The following is a 26,819-nucleotide window of genomic DNA, read 5'->3' on the forward strand; positions in this document are numbered from 1 at the left end:
AGGATAGCTTGTCTATTTTCTTGAGTATTATTCCATTGCATGGCTATGCCACAGTTTATTCACTACCCTTTAAAATACATTTGGGAGCCAGGTGTGTTGGCACACTGTTGTAATCCCAGCATGTGGGAGGCCGAGACAGGAGGATTGAGGTTCGAGAACAGCTTCAGCTACTTAGGCCCTTTGTAACTCTGTGAGTCCCTGTTTCAAAATAAAGAAATAGGACTAGGATGTAACTTAGAGGTAGAATGCCCCTGGATTCAATCCCCAGGTTTTGGTTTTATTAGTTGTTCTTTTTTTTAATTCTTTTAAAATTTTTTTTATGGGTGCATCGTATCATACATCATAATGGGGTAAACTTGTGTGGACATACATGTACACATCATCCATTTAGCCTTACCCAATTCCCACCCCATTCCCTCCCCATCCCTCCTTCCTATGCTTGGTTTAGTGGTTGACTTTCATATGGTTATGTACATTGTGTACTTTAGAGAATTTCCTTCTTTTCCTCTCCCAACCCTTCATTTAGGTTGTCTTGTTTGCTCCTCTATAGGATTTCCTTTTTCATCTAGCATACCTCCTATGACCTATTTCTCCTTAGCTTTCACATCCAATTTCTTTTTTGTGACTGACTAATCTCACTTAGCATAATGTCCTCCAGTTCCATCCATTTCCCTGAAAATGATGTAATTGTGTGTGTGTGTGTTTAATAGTTTTTCTTTATTGCTTTTTAGTTTCCAGTTTCATGGATCTGTTTTCTATTTCATTTTTTTGGGGGGGGGTTATTTTCTACTTTTTGAAGTGTCTGGATATGAAAGCTTAGATTATTTGCATTATGTAGGAGATTTATAATCAGTCACATAAATTTACCTCTAAGTGCTGCTTTTTACTTACATTTCAACAGATTTTTGATCCATTTTTATTTCTATTTGGCTCAGTATATATTTTACATTTTTTTGTTCTTGACTCACAGACTTTGTTCAAAGTGTGTTCATTTCAAGTTTTGGGGTCTTACTAGCTTTATGCTGTGAATTTTTAATCCCGGTACTTAGGAGGCCTAGACAGGTGGATCTCAGGTTCAAAGCCAGTCTCAGCAACGTAGGCTCTCAGCAACCTAGTGAGAACTTGTTTCAAAATAAAAATAATAATACAAAAAAAATAGGTTTGAGGGTATACCCCGGAGGTAGAAGCCCCAGGGTTCCATCCATAATACCAAAAAACTTTATGTAATGATCCAGGATAAGATCTATCATGCTGCATGTGCCCTTGGAAAAAAATGGGCATGTCAACTAGAGTCAATTGATGTATAGTGTTGTATGATTATTTTATATCCTTGCTGATCTTCTGTATGGGATTCCTGTTACTGAAAAGCAGTGTTGAAATTCCCAATTGTAGGTGAGAATTTCTGAATTTTTCTTTATCAGATTAAAATATGTTCCACACTGTGAAGCCCTATCATTTGTTGCATATACACTCAGGAATGTTGTATCTTCATGGGGAATTGACTATGTAACCTTTTCTATTCCTGGTAATTTCTATTTTTTTTTCCTGTTTGGTGGCACTGGGATTTGAACCCCTGATAATTTTCATTGCTCTGGGTTTTACTTTGATATTAATATATACATTCCAGCTTTTCTTTTACTAGTGTTTTCATGGTACATCCTTTTTTCATCTTTTTACTTTTTGTGTGTGTGTGGTACTGAGGATGGAACCCAGGGGCATTTTTCCTCCAAGGGACCCCCCCCCCAGCCCTAATTTTTATTCCTGATTTTCAATCAGGGTCTCACTGAGTTGCAAAGGACCTCATTAAGTAGCTGAGGCTGTCTGTGAGCCTTGATCCTCCTGTCTTAGCCTCCCAAATGCTGGCATTATAAGCATGTGCCACCATGCCTGACTCATCTTTTTATTTTTAATCCCCTTGTCTTATATTTGAATTGAGTTTTTGGCAAGCAATATGTAGTTGGACCAGAATAGGCCAGTTTCTTTTAAACTCATTTTGGCAATCTCAGTCTTTTATTTAGTATGTTGGGACTGTTAGTATTTAATGTAATTATTACTATGTTTGAATTTAAGTTTACCAAGTTAATGTTTTCTACTTAATCTCTTTTTCTTTTCTACCTTTCCATGGGTTACTTGAATATTTTCGAGATTTAATGATCTATATTGCTTTTTTGTTGTTGTTTGGGGATTGAGCCCAGGGGCATTCTACTACTGAACTATATGTGTACCTCAACCCTATCTATTTTTTGAAAAAATCTTGCTCAATTATGGAGGGCCTCACTAAGTTGCTGAGACTGGTTTCGAACCTCACATTCACCTGTCTCAGGCTTTCAAGTTCTCAGCTTACAAACGTTCACCCATCCATCTATAGTATTTTTTTTTTTTTTTTTGGTGGTACTAGGGTTCCTGGAAGCCCTTCTACCTCTGGGCTACACTCCCAGACCTATTTTAAACTTTTTGGAAGCAGGGTCTCCTAAGCCAGTGTGCACGGCTGGCTTCGAACCTACGCTATCCTCCTGTCTCCGCCTCCCAAGCACGGGGATTACCAGTGTGCGCCACCACGCCCAGCCATCTACAGTATTTTTAAGTATCTCTATTTTAGCTTTTCCTCCTTGTGCTTGCTCTAGGGATTATAGTAATTTATTCATTTACTTATTTGTGCTGGGGATGGAATCTAAGGACCTTCTGCCACTGGACTACACCTCCAGCTCTATTATATATATATTTTTGGAAACGGTTTTTTGATAAATTGCTGAGGCTGGCCACGAACTTGTGATCTTCCTGCCTCAGCCTCCTAAGTACTTGAATCACTGGGTGACCATACCAGCTTTAATATCTGTTCTTAAATTACTGCTCTACTGGTATCAACATTTTACCACTTCAAATAGATTGCAGTTACTTAGCATAATTTAAGTCCTTCTATTTTCCCTTCTTTGTTTTAAATATTATCTTCATACATTCAACATTAGCTTCAGATAGTTTTTTTTAACAATCAAATAAAATTTATAAAGCTGAAAAAAGAAAAATTGCCAATTATGTTTATCTATATGCTTATTCTTTCTGTTGATCTTTATTCATTTGGATGTTCTGAGTTTGTCTGCTTTCCTGAATGAAGAACTTTCTTTGGTAGTTCTTTTAAGGTAGATTTGCAAACATCAAATTCTCTTCATTTTTCTTCATCTGAGAAGGCATTTTACCTTCTTTTCTGAAGAATGTTTATGCTGGGTGAGTAACTCTTGTACTTTAAAAAAAATGTCACTTCTATCTAGTATGATTTCTGATTAGAAATTCATTGTTATCCAAATCATTTTTCTCCTATAGGTTTCCATTGTTGCTCTCTGGCTACTGTAAATTTTTTTTTTTTAATTGCTACTTTTCAGAAAAAACCGTGGTTATGTTACATCTGATCTGGGCATGAATTTCTTTAAATTTTTATTGTTTGATGTGTGCCCAGCATTTTGTTTCTGCAGGCTTATTTTTTCATCCATCATTACTTCAAATAATTCCTTAGCTCTGCATTATTTTTCCCTTTTGGGACTCCTAAGAAACAAATGTTAAGATGTTTTATTTTCACACACCTTTCTGAAGGCTCTGAGTTTTTAAAAATCTATTTATTTGTGTTGTTCATATTTGATAATTTCTAGTGATCTTCAAATTCACTGGATCTTCTGTAATCTCTATTCTTATATTGAGCCAAGCCAGTGAGTTAGTTTTAATTTATTATATTTTTAGTTGTAAAATTGTCAGTTTTCCTTTTGTCTTTTCTTTGCTGAGACTTTGTTTCAAGAGTATACATAAATTTTTTGACAGCTACTTTGAAATTCTTTTTTTTTCCTGTTAAATTTTTATTGCTGCATTGTAGTCATACATCTTAATGGGATAAAAAACTTGTGGAGATGTACACGCACACATCACCCAATCAGCCCCTACCCAATCCCTAACCCTTTCCTCCCTCTCCCTTCTTCCCATGCTTGGGTTTCCTGATTAACTTTGATATGTTTGTTTGTTTGTTTTCTTCCATATATGGTCAAGTTATTTTGACAAGGTTTCCAAGAACATTTGGTGAAGGAAATAATAATATTTTCACTAAATATCGTTGAAAAATAATAACTACATGAAAAAGAATAAAATTGGGTCCTTACCTAATACCATATACAAATAATTAACTCAAAATAGATAAAAGACCTAAATGTAAATTTTTTTTTTTTTTTTTTTTTGTGGTACTAGGGTTCCTGGAAGCCCTTCTACCTCCGGGCTACACTCCCAACCTATTTTATTTTGGAAACGGTTTCCTAAGCCAGCATGGCTTGCTTCGAACCTGCGCGATCCTCCTGTCTCCGCCTCCCAAATGCGGGGATTACAAGCGTGCACCATCACGCCCAGCGCAAATGTAAATCTTAAGACTATAAACTTTTAGAAGAAAACCAGGGTCATAAAACTTCACAACATTGAAATTGGCAGTGATTTCTTGGATATGATTCCAAAGGCACAAAGCAACAAACGAATAAACAAACTTCATAAAAAATATAAAAATATTGTACATCCAAAGACAATGCAAACATAATTAAAAGTTACTGATAGAATGGGTTAAAATATTTCCAAATGCTATATCTGAAGGTATATTAATATTCCAAATATAAATCCTAAAAATTGGCAACAATAAAAGCAAACAATAAAATTTAGAAATAGGTAAAAGACTAAAATAGTTAATGAATCTCCAAAGATTTTTATATGACCAATAAACACATGAATATCACTCATTATCCTAATTAAGGAAATACAAATAAAAACTATAGTGAAATACTAATTCACATTTGTTAGGATAGCTACTTAACATGAGTTACCTTGCTCTAGTCCTTTACCTTGAGTTTGTTACTATCTTGTAAAGTGTGTTTCTTGTAAGCAGCAGATGGATGTATTCTGGCTTTTATTCCATTTTGCTACTTTATGTATTTTTATTGGGGAATTGAGGCCATTTACATTGTGTGATTGAGAGATAACTTTTAATTCCTAACGTGAAGATTTTATTTCTGTTTGAAATACTGTTTATTCTTCTTTGCTTAGTTGTCTGCTGGATGGAAAATCTTGTTTTCTCTGGTTCTGGTGTGTATTACCTATTTCTTCTTTGTAATTAATCTCTCTTTTTAGTATTTTCTCTAGTGCTGGTTTTGAAGACATAAATTCCTTCAGTTTCTGTTTGTCATGGAAGCTTTTTATTTCCCCATCTAATTTGATAGTTTGGCTGGATAGGAAATTTTTGGCTGGAAGTTTTCTTTCAGAGTTTGGAATATGTTACTCCAAGCCCTTCTGGCTTTCATGACTTGGTTTGGGAAGTCTGGAGTGATTCTAATTGGTTTGCCTCTGAATGTCTATTGGCCTTTTGTTTTTGTTGCCTTTAAGATTCTCTGCTTGGCTTCCACATTGGTCATTTTGACAATTATGTAGCATGGGGAACCTTTTCTCTGATCATGTCTAAAGGGAGTTCTGTAAGTTTCCTGGATTTGTGTATTGACTTCTTGCTCTATGTTTGGAAAATTTTCTGCTATTATTTCTCTGAAGAGATTATTGATCCCTTTGGTTTCACCTTCTTTTCCCTCCTCTATTCTGATTTTTCTTAGGTTAGCTCTCTCAAAATGGGCCCATATTTCTTCAATGTCAGATTCCTGCTGTCTGATTTTTTTTTTCTAAGTTATAAATTATGCATTCGTTTTTGGAGTGATGATCTTCTAGGAGTGAGATTCTGTTCTCCATGTGGTCTAAACGATTGTTTATAGTTTGAATTGATGCCTTTACTTCAATGATTGCATCCTTTATTTATTTTAGCCTCTCTAAATTATTTTCGAAAGTCCTGTATTTCTACAGTTATATTCCTGATTTGATCTTCTAAAGATCTCTGAATTTGTGTTATCGGGTTCTGATATGGAGTGTGGGCATTCATTGCCCTATTGTTCCTCTTTCCCATGAGTTCAAAAGTTTGTGCCTTCTCTGGTTTCTTCCCCGGGTCACCACGACTTCACTTAGGGTGCTCTGGGTCTCAAGTTTGTGGTAATCTCAGCTGCCACTCCTCCTTTACTGGGTTGTATCGTAAAATCTCAGACCCAGGGAGTTAATCAAGGCTGCGCGAGACCGTGGGGGTGCCGAGCTGGGTGTTTCCCCAGGGAGCTGCGACTAGGGTGTGGTTTCTTTGCCACCACTACTCCATCACTGAGTTGGACTGCAAAATCTCAGACCCAGGGAGATTATCAAAGCTGCGCCAAGTCCCTGGGGGTGCAGTACTGGAATTTCTCCTGTAGGGGGTCACAATTTCACTTATTGTGTGCGCTGATCTGGAGCTGTCGCGGGTGTGATGAACTCACCGCCGCTGCTGGCAATATGGCACAGCTGTCATGCCCTCGGCCGTGAGGCTGGCGTATTTCTTTTCTGGTTTCGAGCTCTGTTCTGAATCCCTGGAAGGCATGATGGGCTTGGCCACTGGGAGTTTTAGACGTTCTTTGTGCTGAAAGAACCTGCTGAATTACACCCAAATGATCTGCAGCCACTCACTTCAGCTCCTTGTTTACCTTTCTGCTCTGGAGCCTGGTGCTGCTCCACAGTGCGGGCTGGTTTCTTTTCTGGTCTCTGATTGTTCTTCTAGTCTTCTTTTTCTCTGTCCCTTGTGTTTACATTTTTTATTTCTCTGCCGATAGTGTTTTCTGGGTATGAAAAGCGTTGATTTTGTGGCAATAGAGATCAAGTGTTAGCAGGACTCGTAAATGCTGCTTTTCTCGGTCACCATCTTCCAGAATATCCTGAAATTCTTATCAGATAATTCTAACATCTGCATAATCTCAATGTCTGTTTATGCTCTTTTTTTTTTTTTTGTACTGGGGATGGAAACCACAGCCCTTCTACCTCCAGGCTACTCTCCCAGACCTATTTTATATTTTATTTGGAAACGGTCTAAGTTGCTGAGAGGCTCACAAAGTAACTCAGGCTGGCTTTAAACCTGTAGGATCCTCCTGTCTCAGCCTCCCAAGTACTGAGATTACAAGCATGCGCCACCACGCCTGGCTTGTTTTCATTCTTTGGAGTTAGTATTTTCTTAGTTCTTGGTATAAGTAATTTTGTATTGTATCATGGACATTTTCAGACCCTTATAAAACTCTGGTTTCTGTTTAGACCTTCTGTTTTGAGCAGACAACCTGTTTGGTTTAGAACACATATCCTGACCCATTTTTGTGAGTTCTGATTCCAATTTAGTTTTCAAAACCTTTTCCAGCTGGGCGTGGTGGCACATGTTTGTAATCTCCACATTCAGGAAGTTGAGACTAGAGGTTTGTGCTTCGTGTACAGCCTCAGCTACTTAGCAAGGCCCTTTGCAACTCAGTGAGACCCTGTTTCAAAATTAAAAGGACTAAAAAATAGGGCTGGGGGTGTGGCTGGGAGGTATGATGCCCCTGGGTTCCATTCCCAGTACTGCAAAAACAAAAAACAACAACAAAAAACTTTCCCATGTATTCTGGTCTGCCCTGCTTGTTTGCCATCCCCAAACTGACCTAAAACATGAGTGGTATGCCACTTACACTATAGTTCAGTTTTCAAAGCATTTATTTTGAACCTGGTTGCTTTCATGCTTGAATTACTAGAGGTTATGCTTGAGTATACTACACAGATGGAAAGAATCCCTTATTCTTGCTCTTGCCCCTCTTAATTCTTTTTCTCTCTGGTTGGAAGGGGGTAGTATATCACTTGTTTACATTTGCTTAGTGCAGAGCAAGGGATGGTTGACAGAGCTCTTCCTCATATTATAGTTATTTGCTAGTGGAAACAGAAGGGAGAAGGAGGTACTACTTTTCATCTGATATATGCTCAGTACAGGGTTAGATCATTCAACAGAACTCCACTTCTTACTCCAACCACAGAGCTGATGTGAAGGGAGTTGTATGCTTCTGTTGAAGTTACTACAAAAGTATAATGGTCATATAGTTCTTCACTCCAGTCTTTGTGGGGCTATAACTTTTGTGGTGGTGGTAAGCAGAGTAAGGCGGGTATAGTCAAAAGGGTGCCTTTCTGCAGTGCTACCCTCTTCAGTTCATGGTTAGAACAGATTTTCTTGGAGCTTTATTTGTTGGTGCCTATTGATGGTTTTTGGTTGTGGGCTTCTCTACTGCCCTGGCTGGGATATATAGAAGAGAAAAACAAACACAAAAAATTCAGAGAATTTAATAATTCCTAGAATCTCAGTGTCCCAAGTTATTTTACTGTCTTTACTTTTCAGAGTCTTTTGCTAGTTGCTTTATGAGTTTTTAGTCAGGGATTTTAGGTTGTAATTAGTGGGAACAATAGGATGTAATGAACCATTTTGTTCATTGTAACTCAGTATGTAATATTGTCAGGCATTAACATCTGCATTTAAGATAAAGACTATATCTAGTGTAAACAGCCTACTGATTTTTCAGTAAACGTTACATGCATGATTCTTATTATAGTCTTTCTACCAAGAATAGATCTTAATAGGCTTGCTCTTTCTCACTCATCTTCCTATCCCTCCTTCTCCTGGGTCATAGGAAACTTGTTTTGGAGATAGTTAAATATAATGAGAATATATTATCAGAGCTATCGTCCCCCAAGACTCCGACCCGCAGGGGCTTAGAGAACGACACAGACACCTCTTCAGCTGAAATATGAATTCTTCTTTAATGGATCCTTAATATGTCTCAGTAATATGTCTCTTCTTCCTCTTTATGTGTACAGCAAGCACAATATATATCAGCATCAAAATCCCTCCCTCTATTCCCTACCAACCCCAAGCTTCCCACAGCTAGGGCATGCACACTTCTGACTTTCTAATAGGCAGGCTGGTGGTAGCACGAGGTGCTGCGTCACTGATCATTCTGCAGTCACGTAGCATGGCACACTGCGCATGCTCAAGGAGACGTCCATCTTGTGAGTCTCATGACTTGGCTGCAAGCCTAGGCGCCATCTTGAATCCATGCTGGCAACAAGCCTGGGTGCCATCTCGGTCCATCCGAGTGGGCCCCGACAAGAGCAAGGGCAAAACCTCTGCAAACATGAGCTTATAAGCTGTTTACCTCAGGTAGTTTGTCACAGCAATGGAAGCTTACTAACACAACATCTTACTTAGAAGCTGAAATCAGTTGTTATAAACATATCATGATTTGGATGCTTATCTTTGAAATCCAGCATGGCATAGGGAAAAGAAAACATGGGATTTAGAATTAGGCATACCTGGTTTTGAATTTTCCCCCAGTCACTTACTAGATGCCTCGATATTATTTGTAAATTGGGAATAGAGAAACTCTTGAGTTAGGGGTTCACTACTGTTTTTATAATTTGAAAGGTACTATAAGCCAGAAAAATGTTGCAGCAACTTAAGTTTTGACAAAGGAATTCATTAATTATTTTTTGTTTGATGTCATTGTAGACTAATAGTAAAATGGATTCAAGAGGGCTAACTTGGTTATAAGGAGAGAAATTTGTTTAATATCTTCCTTGAGATGTGGTTGTAAGAATATAAGAAAAAGAGCTCATATGAAGTGTTCTGTATACGATAGTTATTAGGTTGTGGGGAATAAGTTTATTTGGTGTGGTAAAGATCTTGGTATAAAAACACCATTGCCAAGTTCAGCTTAATTATTGATGCTATTTTATACCTTTTTAACTGGATTTTAAATACTTTGAGACTGAGTACTCTATATATTCTATTTTGTAAGTGAGTTTCAAGAATAATTTTGCACAAATGTAACTCTCCCAAAACACTGCACTTTTTTTTTTTTTGGTGGTACTGGGGTTCCTGGAAGCCCTTCTACCTCCGGGCTACACTCCCAGACCTATTTTTATATATATTTTTTTCATTTGGAAACGGGGTCTCTTAAGCCAGTGCATCTGGCTTCGAACCCGCGCAATCCTCCTGTCTCCGCCTCCCAAGCCCAGGGATTACAAGCGTGCGCCACCACACCCAACACACCGCACATTTAAAGTGATTAAAACAACAAAAACTCTTGAGTAACGTATTTTCAAGAAACACGAAAGATTATTCTCAGTACATTTTCTCTTGTAAAATGTTTGGCAGTATCATCTGACTCAGATCTGGACTAAACACGGAACTTATTTTGGGGCTGTCAAATCAGTTCTTCTAGACAAAATATATTAACTAGAAATAAAAAAATTTTTAGTAAATAGTCAAACCCTGATGGGTTAAGAAAAGCATGGCAATAAAGTCAAAGTCTAGAATCCTATTCTATGTTATTTTTATCAACTGTGACTGAATTTAACACTAGCAGCCTCATTTGGTACAAGAGTTGCAGGATAAGTATGTGAGTCAAATCCATCATCACTACAGTAAAATCATTGAAAAAAGTCAGGCATGATGGGGCATGCCTGTAATCCCAGTACTTGGGAGGCTGAGACATGAGAAAAAAACACTCGAGGCCAGCAACTTAAGAGTATCTCAGTGGTAAAATGCCCCTAAGTTCAATCCTCAAGTAAATCATTGAAAGAGTTCAATTATTGGTAGTCTAAATTCAAATACAGTGGATGGCATGATAGATTGTGGATTATATTTAGTCTTCATGGGAACTTAAAATTATTTTGTTTTTTCATTAATGCAGCTAATATATATTTCCTAACCTATCATTTACCTTTATCCTTTATTATTTTAGGATTACACTCAAGTAAATATACTGATGTTCAGGTTTCACATTCGGTCACATCAAGTGTATCCCAAACTTAAAAAAAACATTTACTTGATAAGTCTTTTTGTTTTAGTTCCCTAGACTCATTTCCCTAAATATTCTGATTGAGTGAGTTGGATTGGAACTTTGGTATCTGTATTTTAAGATATTCCAGGAAGTTTTTTTTTTTTTTTTTTTTAGAAGAGAGGTTGTATAATATCTAGTGTGTGTGTGTGTGTGTGTGTGTGTGTGTGTGTGTGTGTGTGTTATATAGCTTATTTGATTTTTAAATAGAAACATAGGAGATATTCTTCTAAAATATATACATATATATGTATGTAAATAGTAATTAGATTGTTAAAAACTTGGTATAATGGCATCACAGATGCCTATATCCCTAGGCTGGACATATTTTCCATTACATAGTTATTATGTGGTTTTAGCAAATGTGCTTCCTATTTTGAAGGGTAGAAGTGGTGAGTAGTAGGAGTTGGAGCTTTCCTGGTATGCTAGCAAATAATGGTATGTTTATGGTATAATCTTATATACCAATATAAGTTTATACTGTACAGTTTCAAATTTACAGTTCATTCCTTACCCAGCCTCTGTTATATCTAACCTGTTGCTTCAGCAAAGTTCTACATTTCAAACCAGGCCCATTTCTTATTCTAGGCAGAACTTCCTTTTTATAACATGCCACCTGTAATGCTTTACTACTTCTCCTGTGCTTGTTTGAACTCTACTCAATTAATTAGAGCTAGTCTAAGTTCTTTTCAGTCATTGTCACTGATGATGATTTTCCCCAAAGTGCTAAAACCTTGTCACCCACCTGAGGTATTCAAATACTATCTCAGCATTTGTCATATGTGAGTGTTTTGGCACTCTGAACTATAAACTTGTCCAGGTAAGGCTCAAATCCAATAAAAAGGCTTTGTTTACTTTTTAGGTCCTGGAGTCAAACCCAGGGCTTTTACAGATTCTAGGCAATTGGTCTACCACTGAGCATACTTCCAGCCCAAACAAAAAAAAGTTTTTCTTAAATTGTGGTTTTGTTTGTTAAATTTTAACTTTATTCTTTCTCTTTTGGTGGTACTGGAGCTTGAATTCAGGGGCACTCAACTTCTGAGTTATATTACAGTTGGGGAACTGTTCCGGGGATCCTCTTGGGCTCCTGAAACTGTTCCAGTTATGGTGAAAAATGTAACTGTGGGTTCTTGTTCTGAACTAGGTATAGAAAATTCTAGTCTGAACGCTTGCTGGAAGCTTAAGTGAGTTTATTATTACAAAGATGGAAAGATAGAATATAGATTTAGTAAAGCCCTATACCCAAAATAGTATGGGGGGGGCCTGAAAAGTCACTGAAGATTCCTGGATACAGAGTATTTTATAACCAGTCTTCTGACCCTCCTAGATTCACCCTATTCCTGTGGACTTGCCCTGTCTTTGGCACAGACCCCACACCTTTGTTACACTCCAAAAATGTGTTAATTGCTTATTAGGAGTCTGGGATTCCCCCACATCCTTGAGGAAGTTTGCTTCTCTTAGAAATGTAAAAAGACCCTAGGCTTTTGGGCTTCTTTTATTCTCTTGCTAATTAACCTTGGCAAGCCTGAAAATCTGCAGCCCTTTCCTTGATGCTCCTGGCTTTTTCTACCTACGTTATTTTCAGATAGTTTTGAAAATTGAAAATATTCCCCAATACTGGTACATTAATACATTTTGATGCCTCTTCCCAATACTGGTATAAGACTTAAAAAATAAGAAGTATTCATATGAAACTTCACAATGTATTGGGACTGATGCCTTTCACAAAGGCTTTATATATCTTTTTGGTTTTTGTGGATTCTTTGGGTCATTTTGTCAAAGAACTTTTTGTGCTATTGATAATCTGTTTCCAATGTAGATAACATTGGAGATTACTCTTTGTTGCTGTTTCTCAAAGATGTTCCTTTGATCTACCTGCATCAGAATCAACTTAGAGTGCTTATTAAAGTCTAAATCTTAGTATTTTCCTTAAGCTGCTTTCCTTTTTCTGTATATATTGCCCTATGTTAATTTTCTTCTTTACAGACTACTTTTCCTTCTTTCATTAACTTTGAAATCATTTCTGTGATCTAAAGCTATCTAGTAACTAATATAGAGTAGTATTACTGTAGTGGTGAGGAATATAGACTGTGGCTTTTGTTACATTTGTAATTGCGTTGTGGGCTCCTTTCCTCTATAAATAAAATTTTGTTGAATGGGAAATTAAAACTAGTAGCTCAGTTCCAGCTTTAACAAATCTTTATTACAAAGTCAATGGGAAATAAAAAAAAGGGGAGAAAAAGAAGAGCAGCATGCCTGGCAGACACACTGGAGAGCCCAAAAATGTAACTGCCCCCACCCTTGACCCCAGCCCTTAAATACAGGTTTTCTTAGGCAAGTGGTCCCTTTTTGTCTCTGGATAGGGCACTAAGTGCAGAGGTTAAGGATATTTTTATACCTCTGCTATATTAGTTGCCATCAACTATGGGTGCTTTGAAGTAAGCATGGAGTTTACATTTCTCATACCCAAGCCAGGTCACAAAGAAGAGGAAGTAAACAGAGGTACTGATTGCCTCTACTGAAATCTAAGGCTAAAGGCTTCAATTGTTTCTAGGCTGCTAAGGCTAAAGGCCTGAACTGCCTTTATATTCTTACTTTGCACTAATGTTAGGACAAAGGGCAGAGAGAGGAGAGAGAAGAGAGCTCTGCTATTTAACAGCTGCTGTCCGTCCCTCCTTGCCTGAGTGCCTGTGCAGCACCCAGACTGACTGCCTTTTACATTTTTTTTTTTTGGAAATTGGTACCTGAGCAGTTTTTCAATACCAGTTTAGATATATGCTGCCTAGTTTTGGCTCTGCTTCTATTCCAAGATTATAAAATTAGTTACTAGCCGGGCGTGGTGGCGCACGCTTGTAATCCCAGCATTCGGGAGGCTGAGACCGGAGGATCGCGGAGGATTGCGGTTTGCAGACAGCCTCAGCTACCTAGTGAGGCTCTCTGCAACTCAGTGAGACCAGGTTTCAAAATAAAGAATAAAAAATAATGCAGGGGGGTGTAGCTCAGAGGTCGAATGCCCCTGGGTTCCACCCCCAGACCCGCCCGCTAAAAATAAAAAATAAATAAAAATAAAATTAGTTACTTAATATTTCTTTGCTTCACTATATTTTGTATGAAATAAGGTTGACAATTTGTCTCATTGAACTGCTAAATATAGTAAATTTTTAGGATTAGTGTTTGCAAATTCTTTAGTGCTTGCACGTAAAAAGAACCCAATCGTTTTTATTTCTCTTTAACTGTCAAGGTTTTGTATCATAGTAACATATTCATTTCTCATCTCTTCCTATTAAATTTCAAGTTTCTTGAAGGGGGGCCTGCCTTATTTTTAGTAGTTTCAGCGTTTTCCAATAAATACTAAATCAAATCATAGGAAAATGTCAAAGTCCACAACAATATTGTTTTTCAGAGGATTATGTAATATAAATTATAACATAATATAATTTAATACTCTTTGTTGTATTTCAGGAATCCAAATGAATCTTTGATTGACCAGCACCTTTTTACCAGTTGGAATGAGTTTTCAGAAATGGGCATAGTGCTTTCAGAGCCAACAATATGTAACAGATGGATCTTGCTCTACACTGATTACTTTTTCAAACCAATACCTTTTTGATTGTGTGGGATCTTTGTCTCTTCATCTTTGAATTTAGATTGCTGAGAAATAGAGTTCATGTAGTTTTTTTTGTCCAAGCTTGAGTCACCATGAGTAGTAATTTAGGAAAAGAAAAAGACTCTAAAGAGAAAGATCCCAAAGTATCATCAGCCAAGGAAAGAGAGAAAGAAGCAAAAGCCTCTGGTGGTTTTGGGAAGGAAAGCAAAGAAAAAGAACCTAAAACCAAAGGGAAAGATGCCAAAGATGGAAAGAAGGACTCTAGTGCTGCCCAACCAGGGGTGGCTTTTTCAGTTGACAATACCATCAAACGACCAAATCCAGCAGCTGGGACTAGAAAAAAATCAAGTAATGCAGAGGTGATTAAAGAGCTCAACAAATGCCGGGAAGAGAATTCAATGCGTTTGGACTTATCCAAGAGGTCTATACATGTATTGCCACCATCAATCAAAGAGTTGACTCAATTAACAGAACTTTATTTATACAGTAACAAATTGCAGTCCCTTCCAGCAGAGGTGGGCTGCCTAATAAATCTCATGACACTGGCTCTAAGTGAAAATTCACTAACCAGCTTGCCTGACTCTCTTGATAACTTGAAGAAGCTGCGGATGCTTGATTTACGACATAATAAACTGAGAGAAATTCCTTCAGTAGTGTATAGGCTAGATTCTCTCACTACTCTCTACCTTCGCTTTAATCGTATAACTACTGTGGAAAAGGACATCAAAAACCTGTCAAAACTTAGCATGCTTAGCATTCGAGAGAACAAAATCAAACAACTACCTGCTGAAATTGGTAAGAGGACTTGGTTTTATTATTACCAGTAGTAGCATTTGTTAGGCTAAATAATTTTGTTGACTGCTTTTCCATATCAGAAAATTTATGATAATTGCCTAAAAACAGCTTTTTTCTAAATTTCATCTTCTTTATGGTTTACTTCATAGTACATGAAATGAGATTCTACACTTAAGAAGTTAGAAAATAGAAGTAATCAGACCTTTATCATAAACTAAAGCTAATTTTTATTAGGGAAAAAATGAATTTAAAAAAATGGTTTGTGGCCAGCCTCAGTTACTTAGGTCTTTCACAGCTTAGTGAGACCCTGTTTTAAAATAAACAATAAGCCAGGCATGGTGGCACACTCTGTGATCCCAGCATTTGGGAGTCTGAGACCAGAGGATCCTGGTTCAAGGACAGCTTCAGCTATTTAGTGAGGCCTTTGCAACTCAAGTGAGACCCGGTTTTAAAATAACAAAAAATAGGACTGGGGGTGTACCTTGGGGGTAGAATGCCCCTGGGTTCAATCCCCAGTGCCAAATAAAAGAAAAAATGGTTGCCCAGCTAGGTGTGTTGGCACATCCCAGTACTTGGGAGGCTGAGACAGGATAGTAGGTTCGAGGACAGCCTCAGTTACGTAGCAGGACTCTCAGCAACCGAGTGAGGCCCCATTTCAAAACAAAAAAAATTAAAAAAGGACTTGGAAGTGTAGCTGGGAGGTAGAATCTCCTGTGTTCAATCCCTAAAAAGATGTTTGTCTAATTTTTAAGTTTTTGCCACCTAATTTTTAAGTATCTCCCTAGATATATGTTAGATACATTAAGACTCCACTTTCCTATCCTCTGACTTGTTATTTGAAAAATGTTTAAACTCAAGTTACTTCTGCCTAATTTACCACTAAACCTTGTCATATTAGAACTTTATGAAAGAGCAAGTCATAGGAAAATAGAAAAGATTTTTTCTATTTTTGAGTTTTGTTAAAAATAATCTTAAGATAGCTTAGCATAGTGGTGCACGCCTGTCATCCTAGCTACTGGAGTGGCTTAGTGCAAGAGGATCACTTGAGTGCCAGGTTTTCAGTCACATGTGAGCAGTGTTTGAGATCTTGTCTCAAAAACAAAACAGAGAAAGGTAGAGGAGAGGACAACAGTAAATCCAGCCTTTGTTATCATTTTGATAGATTTAATTTCAGTCTTGTACCTAAAACTGAATTATATTGAAACAAAGGAAATGTATTAAAAGGATGGTAATAGGGATAAGTTATATAGTTGTGTCTAGAAAGACATTAGTTGTCTTGAAATTTTTTTTTTTTAATTTTATTTTGATGGTACTGGGGTTCCTGGAAACCCTTCTACCTCCGGGCTACACTCTCAGACCTATTTTTATATGGAAACAGGGTCTCTTTAAGCCAGTGAGGCTGGCTTCAAACCTGCGCGATCCTCCTGTCTCCACCTCCCAAGCGCGGGGATTACAAGTGTGTGCCACCACGCCCGGCGGTATTTTTAATTATGGAAAAATGTTGGGACCATTTGGAATATAGTAATTCATTGGCATACTTTTTTTTTTTTTTGTATTGGGGATGGAACCCAGAGGCCTTCTACCTCCGAGCAACACCTCCAGCCCTATTTTTTATTCTTTATTTTGAAACAGGGTCTCACTTGAGTTGCAGACAGCCTCACTAAGTAGTAGCTAAGGCTATCCAAGAACCGAGATCCTCTTGTCTCAGTCTCCCAAATCCTGGAATTATAAGCATGTACCACCACACCCGGTTTCATTGGCATCAATTTTTATAAAATTAAAAAAGTGTCTTTTTGGCATCAATTTTTATGAAATTAAAAAAGTGTCTCCTTTTATAAATTGTGTGTGTGTGTGGACTGGGGTTCCTGGAAGCCCTTCTACCTCTGGGCTATACTTCCAGACCTATTTTTATATTTTTATTTGGAAACAGGGTTTCTTAAGCCAGCGCGACTGGCTTCTATCCTGCGCGATCCTCCTGTCTCCGCCTCCCAAGCGCGGGGATTACAAGCATGCGCCTCCACGCCTGGCGCTTTTATAAGATTAAAAAAAAAAAAAAAACAGAAAAATGGATTTGGGAACTTGAAGGGAAGATTTGTTAAATGCATTTTATTTAATTCAAAAACAAGGATGAATTAAATGTCTTGTTTTTAGCACTTGTTTTGAACTGTGTTAATAGAGGAAATTTTCTGTTTTGGGGCTCTGTAGCCTTTTAGGGGGATAATCAGTATTCTAAGGTACAGTTTAAACTTTAGGCATATTTTATAACATTTATATTTAAATGTTCCAACATCAAAATCTAGATGATGTTCTATTACATTTCAATCTAATTAAAATATTTTATGCCAGGCCTGGTGGCACATGCCTGTAATCCCAGTATTTGGGAGACTAAGACAGGACTATCACAGGTTTTGAAACTAGCATGTGGTAAATTAGTGACTCTATTTAAAAAAACAAAAAAGCAGGGCATGGTGGTGCATGCTTGTAATCCCAGCATTTGGGAGGCTGAGACAGGATCTCAGTTCGCTGACAGCCTCAGCTACTACTTAGGCCCTTTGCAACTCATTGAGACCCTGTTTCAAAATAAAGAATAAAAAATAGGGCTGGAGGTATAGCTCAGAGGTAAAATGCTCATGGGTTCCATCCATAGTACTGCAAATAAAATAAAAAACAAACAAAAACAGGACTGGGAGTAGTGTAGTTCAGAGGCTAAATATCCCTGAGTTCTCAGTACCACCAAAGTTTTTTTTTAACTTTTGTGTGTGTGGTACTGAGGATTGAGCCCTGGGGAATGTTACCTTCCAGGTGACACCCAGCCCTGTTTTTTGTTTGTTTTTTAAATGGGTTCTCACTAAGTTTCGGAGGACCTCACTATGTTTGCTGAGGTTGGCTTCAAACTTGTTACGATCCTCCTGTCTCAGCCTCCCAAGTACTGGGATTACAAGTGTGGGCCATCACTCCCAGCTTCGAATATATTTTTTAAAGTTATTATAAATTTTCTCAAGTAATGTAGTATATATACCAAGTATGACTCATTCATGATATATTAAAATAGTCCTAGAAATGCTTCATTCTATATCTTCACATAAAAATGTGGTTTTCAGTACCTACCAGATTCAGTCAAAATTTGACCTGTATTAACAGCTCTCTGTGGGATAGAAATATAGGCTATCAGAAAAAACCACTAAGCTGCACATGGTGTCGCATGCTTGTAATCCCAGCGTTTAAGAGGACTGGAGGATCATGGATCACAGACAGCTCAGCTACAGGTGTGAGGCCCTTTGCAACTTGAGACCCTGTTTCAAAAAATAAAAAGACATATGAAAACCCAAATTAGGGGTGGGGGTGTAGCTTAGAGGTACAGTACCCCTGGGTTTCATCCCCAGTACCGTAAGAGAAAAAAAAAAAAAAAAGCTGAATTTCTGTCTTTTAAGTACTTGTTTCCTTAGCATTACCATCAAATTTGGAAATTAGTAATATACTTAAATGAGGAATTATTTCATAGAATATTAAATTTGTGTGCAGTGATGTACACCTGTAATCCCATTACTTGGCAGGCTGAGACAAGCTATCAGCCAGCCATAGCAATTTAGCAAGACCCTCAGGAATTTAATAAGACACTTTCAAAAAAATTTATTTTTTTTGTTCTTGAGCATAAGGATACAGAATATTTATTGAAAAGTAAACATTTTTAAGTTGGCTTTTTTTTTTTTTTTTGCATAACTAGGGGCTGAACCCAGGGGCATTCTACCTCTGAGCTACACCCCCAGCCCTATTTTTTAATATATTTTGAAACAGTGTCTCATTAAGTTGCAGAGGGCCTCACTAAGTGGCTGAGGCTGGCCTAGAACTCCATACTTCTGTTTCAGCCTCCCAAGAACTAGGTTTACAAGTATGGTCTACCACGCTTGGCTCATTAAGTTGGCATTTTTATGCAAATTAAATGGCTTATATTTCTGGCTACCTAATTTTGATAATTATTGCGAAAATTGTATTTTAAAAGCTATTGAATTTGTTGCCAGGTGTGGTAGTACACTCTTGTAATCCCAGCATTTGGTAGGCTGAGACAGGAGGATCGCGGCTTGAGGACAGCCTCAGCTACTTAGTGAGGCCCATTGCAACTCAGTGAGACTGTTTTGAAATAAAGGATATAAAATAGGGCTGGGGGTGTAGCTTGGAGGTAGACTGCCTCTGGGTTCAATCCCCAGTACTGCCAGGAAAAAAAAAAAAATACACACACACACACACACACACACACACACACACACACATTGAATTTGTTAATAAGCCCCCTCCCACCATTAGTTTCATTACTAAAATTCATTACTAAAATGTGTGTTCTTATTTTTCTGTAAAAATAGCATTACAAATTTTCATTTTATTCCAAACAAGATATCAGAAAGTAAATTGATTTTATAATATGGCTTAATGCCTATTAGAAGTTACGATTCTTAATGTTTAACTTAGATGTGTGGATTTGGAACAAATATGTAGAAGTCCACATTATCCATTTTCTTACAATGAATAAGAAAATAAAGATCTACTAAAAAATAATAGTGGTTCTAGCACAGTATGTCATATACTGTGTATTGATTTGTATATGTTAAGACATTTCATTATAGTAATATAAAATAGACTAAGGGCAGGTTAAGTTAGTAAAGAAGAGAGGCTTAAAAGACCACAGTTCTTGTGATTCAAAGGCAAAGTGTAGGTATCACCTTTGCCCTGGTAAAGGCCTTAATGGTAGACTGCCATACAGTGATGCAAGTGCCTGCAAGAGAGAGACAGGAAGCCAGAGAGGCCGGGAAGGAGTCAGTCTTTATTTATTTTTTAAACAAAGACTCAACTATCTTATTTCTTTCTAAGGGCAACACCCAGGACCTCACACTGGGCTCCAACTGTTCCCACTACTACCACACTGGGAGATCAAGTCTCCAACATATGAACCTATGTGGGCAAACTATGTCCAAACCATACCATTACATAACATGTATCACTAAATCCTTATAGAAGCCCGATGAAATCCCCTCCCCTTGTACATAAGTAGGAACTGAAAATGTACATCAATTTCCTGAAGCTCATGCAGGTAGAAAGATGTCATAGTCAAAGTTTGAACCTGAATCTGAGTTGTTTTCACTGTACCTCACTGGTCTAGAAAAGTGGGTACTACTCCTATAGATGGTGATTTACTGGTCTATAGCAGGTCCAGGGGACTTTTTTATTTTTTAAAGAGCAAAATGTGTTATCTTTTTGTGCAGCTGTGGTTGAAAGCCAGTGAGCTAAATATTCTTTTTGGGAGGGGTGGAATGAGATGGTGTTAAGAACTTAATTGAAATATAATTCATATACCGTACAACTCAGCATAAACTCAGTTAAATCCTGTAAATTACTGTTTTTTAATGGAGTTGTATATAACCATTACAAACCCTTCTAGAACATATTCATTCATCACCCTAAAAATAAAACCTATGACATTAAGCAGTTTGAGTATGCCAGTATTTAAGAAATGTGAGAAATTAGTAGTCTTTAAAATATAACCTACTTTTCAGATTAAATAATATAATTGGAAATGAGGAATGTAATAAAATAGAAATCTTTGAAATACCATCTCTTACTTAAATAATATAACTGGAATTAGCCATTATACAAGATTGTGCTGTGCTGTTGCCTTAATAGGGAGATATACTAAAATTAGAATGTTATTCACTTATGCATTAATGACATCCTCATTAATAAGATATAATTTGACACCAGTGATACATATTCATATGGGTAAAGACTGGCAGAAAGCAGTTAAAGAAAAAAGCAAACATTTAGTGCCAGAGATGATACTAAAAAAAAGTGAAGAAAACTTCATTTGGGTAATGTTCATTTAATTTTCCTTTTAGTAAGAGACTAGATGGAGTAATTGTTTCTTAATAATACTCCTTTGATTTCTTTTCCCTCATTGCGTATGCGATATTTTAGGATTTTTAAAAAAATTTTCTCTTATTCTTAAAAACGGGAAAGTTAAAAGAAATTTTGTGTGTGTGTGTGGGGGTCTGGGGATGGAATCCAGGAGCATTTCTCTCTCTCTCTCTCTCTCTCTCTCTCTCTCTCTCTCTCTCTCTCTCTCTCACACACACACACACACACACACACACACACACACACACACACATTTTTTATTTTTATGGTGGTACTGGGGGTGGAACCCAGAGGCTTTCTACCTCTGGGCTATACTCCCAGACCTACTTTATATTTTATTTGGAGACAGGGTCTCACTAAGTTGCTGAAAGCCTCACTAAGTAGCTGAGGCTGGCTTCAAACCTGTGCGATCCTCCTGTCTCAGCCTCCCAAGAGCTGGGTTTACAAGTGTGTGCCACCACGCCCGCCTGGGTGAATTTTTTAACATTAAATAATGGTAGGCTTTCAATACTTACAGTGAAATGAATTTTACTTATTTTTGTCCCATTATCCCAGATGTGAACACCTATAAAATTTTATAGTATATAATCTATATGAATATAATTATATTTATGAATGAAATGGCATATAAGCTCTAGATTACGATTTTCAACTTATTTTAATGCATTTGTATCAATTTGATTGAAATATTTGCAGAATTAAAAACAGCATTTAATAGTTGAATGAAGCCAGTACTATTACTTTTTTCACTATTTTGATATTTTATATGTTAGTATTATGAAATTATAGTATGAAAATTTTATTTATTGGGGGGTATTGGGGATGGAATCCAGGGGCATGTTCTACACTCCCAGCCCTATTTTTTATTTTTATTTTGAAACAGGGTCTTACTGGGTTGAAAAGGGCCTGAGTAGCTGAGGCTGGCCACGAACCCAATCCTCCTGTCTCAGTCTCCCAAATGCTGGGATTACAAGCATGCACCAAAAATTTATAATGAAAAATTCATTATATAATATTTTTAGTATAAGAGTATTTCAGTATTTTCAGGAATAACTCCAATTATAACCTTTACTTTTTTTGTGTGTGGTACTAGGGATTGAACCTCGGGGCATTCTACCTCCGAGCTACAACCTCAGCCCAATTTTATTTTTATTTTGAAATGGGGTCTCACTAAGTTGATGAGCGTTTCATTACTTGATGAGGCAGTCCTCAACCCTGCAGTCCTCCTGTCTCAGCCTCCCAAGTACTGGGATGACAGGCATGTATCACCACACCCAACTCCAGTTATAAACTTTAATCTCTAAAATTCTTCAAAGTCTTCCCAGATTCTAGGAATGAAGAACTGCTTTCATGGTCCATGTAACATTCATAATCTCATTTGGGGTTTTTATACAAATGCTAATGAGTAACTTACATTAGCAAGAAAAAAATCAAAGGGAATTCGTAGTTGTTGATTTTCAGTGATGAGTTATATATTAACAAGAAACCTTTGAGACCTAAAAATGAACTGCTTATTATCAAACTGTCAGATCTTTTCCTAAACAAAATCCTCATGGGGAAGTTAACACTATTGCTAAAGAAGATAATAAAGGAACACAGAAAATAACCATTTTAGGATTTGATAGGATTATAGAAAACATTTGACTTTCATACTGCTGAGGATATTAAAGATAGCATGTTACCCATTTTAAAAGTAGTCACTGTTGTCCATGTCCTTTAGTTACAGAAGCACTTGCCTAGATGAGCCTCTGAAATCTTTGCAATGAAAAGGAGAATTAAAATATCTCTAAGTTTAAGAACAATTATTTTTACAATATACTTTTTAGGGGAGGTTACTGGAGATTGAACCCAAGGGCTATCTACCTCTGAGGAACACCCCCAGTTCTAATTTCTAATTTTTCAAGAGTCTCAACTAAGTTGTGAAGGGCCCAGTTGGTGCAACTGACCACCAACTTGGAATCTTTCTGTCTCAACCTTCCAAGTTACTGGGATTAGGAGTATGTGCAACCATGCCTGGCAAAATAAAAGCATTTTAAGTAGGAATCACATACAATAATGTGTTATATAATACAATGTTTCAGTCAGTGTTGGGCTGCATATATATGATGGTCCCATAAGATTGAGTACTGACATCATAGCTGTCTTGATTTGTTAAAGTACCTCTGTGAACATATAATAGTGAAATTTCCTCATGAATTATTTCTTGTCTTTATTCGTTTTTATCACATAAGCATTTATAGCTCTGACTTTCCCTCAAAATACTCTGGAGCAGCACATAAATTTTGATGTTTTTTTTATATTCAGTTTAAAATATTTTCTGGACATCACTTTTTTCTTCTTTGACTCATGGATTATTTAGAAGTGAATTGTTCAATTACCAAGTATTTGAGAGGTTTTGAGTCTCCTTTTCATTTATAAAATGTAGTCTATTTTGATAAATGTTTTAAATGTAGTTTAAAACTGCTGTTTTCTGGAGCATTATATAAGTATCACCAGGGTCAAATTGGCTGATAGTATCATTTTCTTTACCCCTATTACAGAGAAATGAGTGTTGAAATATCCAACTATAATAGATTTGTCTTTATCTCATTAGTGCTGTTTGTTTTTACTTAGGATTTGAAACCTTAATAGTTGCATATATGCTTAGGATTTTTTTTTTTTCTGATGAGGTAACTGTTATATCATTATGAAATGTTTGTCTTTATCCCTGGTACTTCTTTCTCTAAATTTTACTTTATATGATATTAATACAGCCAATCCAGATTCCTTATTGATTGGTGCTTGCACTGTGTATTCTTTAGCATCCCTTTATATTTACTTTGTCTTTATATTTAACATAGTTTCTTACAGCATATAGATAGGTCTTGTTTTATTTTCCTGGATTGTTTCTTTCTCTCTCTCCTCTCCCTCTCCCTCTCCCTCTCCCTCTCCCTCTCCCTCTCCCTCTCCCTCTCCCTCTCCCTCTCCCCCTCCCCCCCCCCTCTCTCTCTCTCTCTCTCTCTCTCTCTCTCTCTCTCTCTCTCTCCCTCCCTCCCTCCCTCCCTCCCTCCCTCCCTCTCTCTCTCTCCCCCCCCTCTCCCCCCCTTTCCTTTTCTCTCTCTCTCTCTCTCTCTTGCCATGCTGGGGATGAAACCCAGGGGCAATCTACCTCCAAGCTACACCCCCAACCCTAATTTTTATTTTTTACTTTGAAACAGGGTCTCACTGAGTTGCAAAGGGCCTAAGTAGCTGGGGCTGTCCTCGAACTGCAATCCTCCTGTCTCGGTCTCATAAATGTTGAGATTACAAATGTGTGCCACCACGCCCAGCTTAATTTCTTTTTCTTCATTTGATACTGGAGATTAAACCCAGGTGCATTCTACCTTTGTAGAATAAAATAGAAACAGTCTATTTTATTTTGAGACAGTGTTTAACCGAGTTGCTAAAGTTGCTAAGGGTCTTATGTTGCTGAGACTGGCCTCAAAGCTGTAATCCTTCAGTCTATGCCTCTCAGGTACTTTGATTATAGGCATACACCATGCTTGTTTAAATCAAGAGCTAAGAATGTGGCTCAGAGGTAGCCCAGTTACTCCCCAAACCCCCACCTGCACAGGTATTGTTGAGTCTTAGATTTCATTGTATTCCATTAAATGGTTATATACTTATTAATATCCTGCTTTTTTTTGGTGACCTGGAACCTGCTTCTAGTAACTTGAGGCAACCATGAATCTCGTATAGTTTTCTAGACCTTGCTGGACTTTGTTCTGGCATACAATTAAGTTACTTTGGGATCAGTTTGATCCTTTTGTGGCTAGCTTTTAAGCTTCTTACGGTGGTTTCAGCAGCTTTTTGTTTATATGATTTAGCCCCACTACTAAGATGATACTTTTCTGAGAACTTCCCTGATATACTGTTATAAGGTATTCTCCAGTGGTAGGGATTGAAACAATTCCCAGACTTAGGTGACTACTGGGAGTTGAGTTGCTTTCTACTGGGTTTCCCAACTTGTTTTCTCATATGCAGAACAGAATTTAAGCAAAGACTGAAAGGCACTTTCTTGAAGATTCCCCAAATCTATTCTCTTTTCTCTCAAACTCTGCCCCAAAAGCTTTCACCAACTTGACTGTCCCAGACTAAAGTCTTTTGCCACAACTCTGAAGCCCTTTTTTCAGTATTTTTTATGGTGACCTGGAACCTGCCTCTAGTAACCTGGGGCAACTATAAATCTCATATAGTTCTCTAATGATATCAGGGAAGAATCATATATGGCTCTTGTTTATTGTCTATAAAATATTTTCTCATATATTTTGTTCATTTTCTAGTTCTATCATGGCAGAAGTGGGAATCAGCCTAATAATTAAGTGAATGATACCATAATGACTATAGATCTCCTTTTATCATCCTCTGAAAGATTTGGTTTATTTTGCCTGACATTTAAATTGCTATTGAGTCATATTAAGCATGGATTTTGTTCGTAGAGTGGCTCTATTTTATGTCCTTGAAACTGTCATGAATTCTTGAGTCTTGAGATGTGGTCTTTATTCCTCTGGAATAGCCTTTTTGGTGTTCTGTTTTCTGACTCTTCTAACTTGGCAGGACTGAAGTTCCAAACTCTTATGCACCATTTTGGCAGCTGTTGAAATCTCTACTCAGTTCTTTTAGCTTTGGGGCTGTTTTCCCCTCAGGCTCCTTGTAGTCTCCACTTGTATATACTTAATTTTGGAGTCAGACAAAAACTTTGTGTACTGAAGATTTCAGGACTCCACTCTTTGGTTTTCTCCTTTCTAGGGTTTCCAACCTTGAATTCAAGACACTCATACCTGATCTTGCCCCCTCTGGCTACTCAGACCAACAGGACTCTGGTTTTCAACTTGAGATTTATTTTCCTCAGGCAGGTTTGTGAGTAACTTCATGAATATGGATCTCAAGTGATTTTTATATTATCTGTTATAACAGATTATTCTAAAACAGCTCTTAAAACAGTAATCATTTTAACCTCAGTTTCTTTGGTTTAGGAATCAGGGACACCTTTACTTAATGGACCTTTTTCTTCTTCTTTTCTTTTCTTTTTTTTTTTTTAGTACTGGGGATGGAACCCAGGGGCACTGTACCTCCAAGCTACATCCCCAGCCTTATTTTATTTTACTTTTTTTGTCTTTTTATCTTTTGAAACAGGGTCTCACTGAATTGCAAAGGGCCTTGCTAAGTAGCTGAGGCTGTTCCTGAACCGAGATTCTCCGTCTCCGCCTCCCAGATGCTGGGATTACAAGTGTGTGCCACCATACCTGTCCTTATTGGACTTTCTGATTCTGGATTTCTCTCACAAAATCTCTCAGTCAAGAAGTTAACTGGGGCTGGAAAGGTATCTAAAGTCACACCTGGGAAAAGATCTGCAACCAAGTTTGTGTGGTTATTGTTGAGGTTTAGTTTTTTTCCACTGGAAGCTTGCTTCATCAAAGGGTGTGAGCTGAGAAATCAGTGCTAGAAATCAGGATGGAAGTTACTATCTTTTATAATGTAATCATAGATTTGACATCCATTATCTTTGTCTTACTTTGTTGGTAAGAAGTACCACCAAAAAAAATTTACATTTACACATAAATTTATACATGAATGCTTGAATGTTTTTTAATACTTTATATTTCAGATTGCTTGAATACAAGCAAGAAGAGCTTGGGTAGTTTATTAGTGTCTTTTTTTTTTTTTTTTTTTTTTTTTTGGTGGTACTGGGGATGGCCATCCCTTCTACCTCCGGGCTACGCTCCCAGACCTATTTTATA

The 26,819-nt window shown here is 37.3% G+C and overlaps 1 protein-coding gene across 2 annotated transcripts in view; it reads left to right on the forward strand.

Annotated features, from left to right (window-relative positions):
* Positions 1-14,453: 14,453 nt before the first annotated feature.
* SHOC2 (SHOC2 leucine rich repeat scaffold protein) overlaps positions 14,454-26,819 on the forward strand; it is a gene marked incomplete at both ends in the record, with an annotated part of 45,437 nt that continues 33,071 nt past the window's right edge. For both annotated transcript variants that reach the window (XM_080693908.1, XM_080693909.1), the window contains one exon: positions 14,454-15,156. In XM_080693908.1, the coding sequence (XP_080550034.1) occupies positions 14,454-15,156 (703 nt within the window). The remainder of the gene's footprint in view (positions 15,157-26,819) is intronic.

This window comes from Muscardinus avellanarius (assembly GCF_963383645.1).
Source record: "Muscardinus avellanarius genome assembly, chromosome: 4".
Classification (NCBI taxonomy): Eukaryota; Metazoa; Chordata; class Mammalia; order Rodentia; family Gliridae; genus Muscardinus; species Muscardinus avellanarius.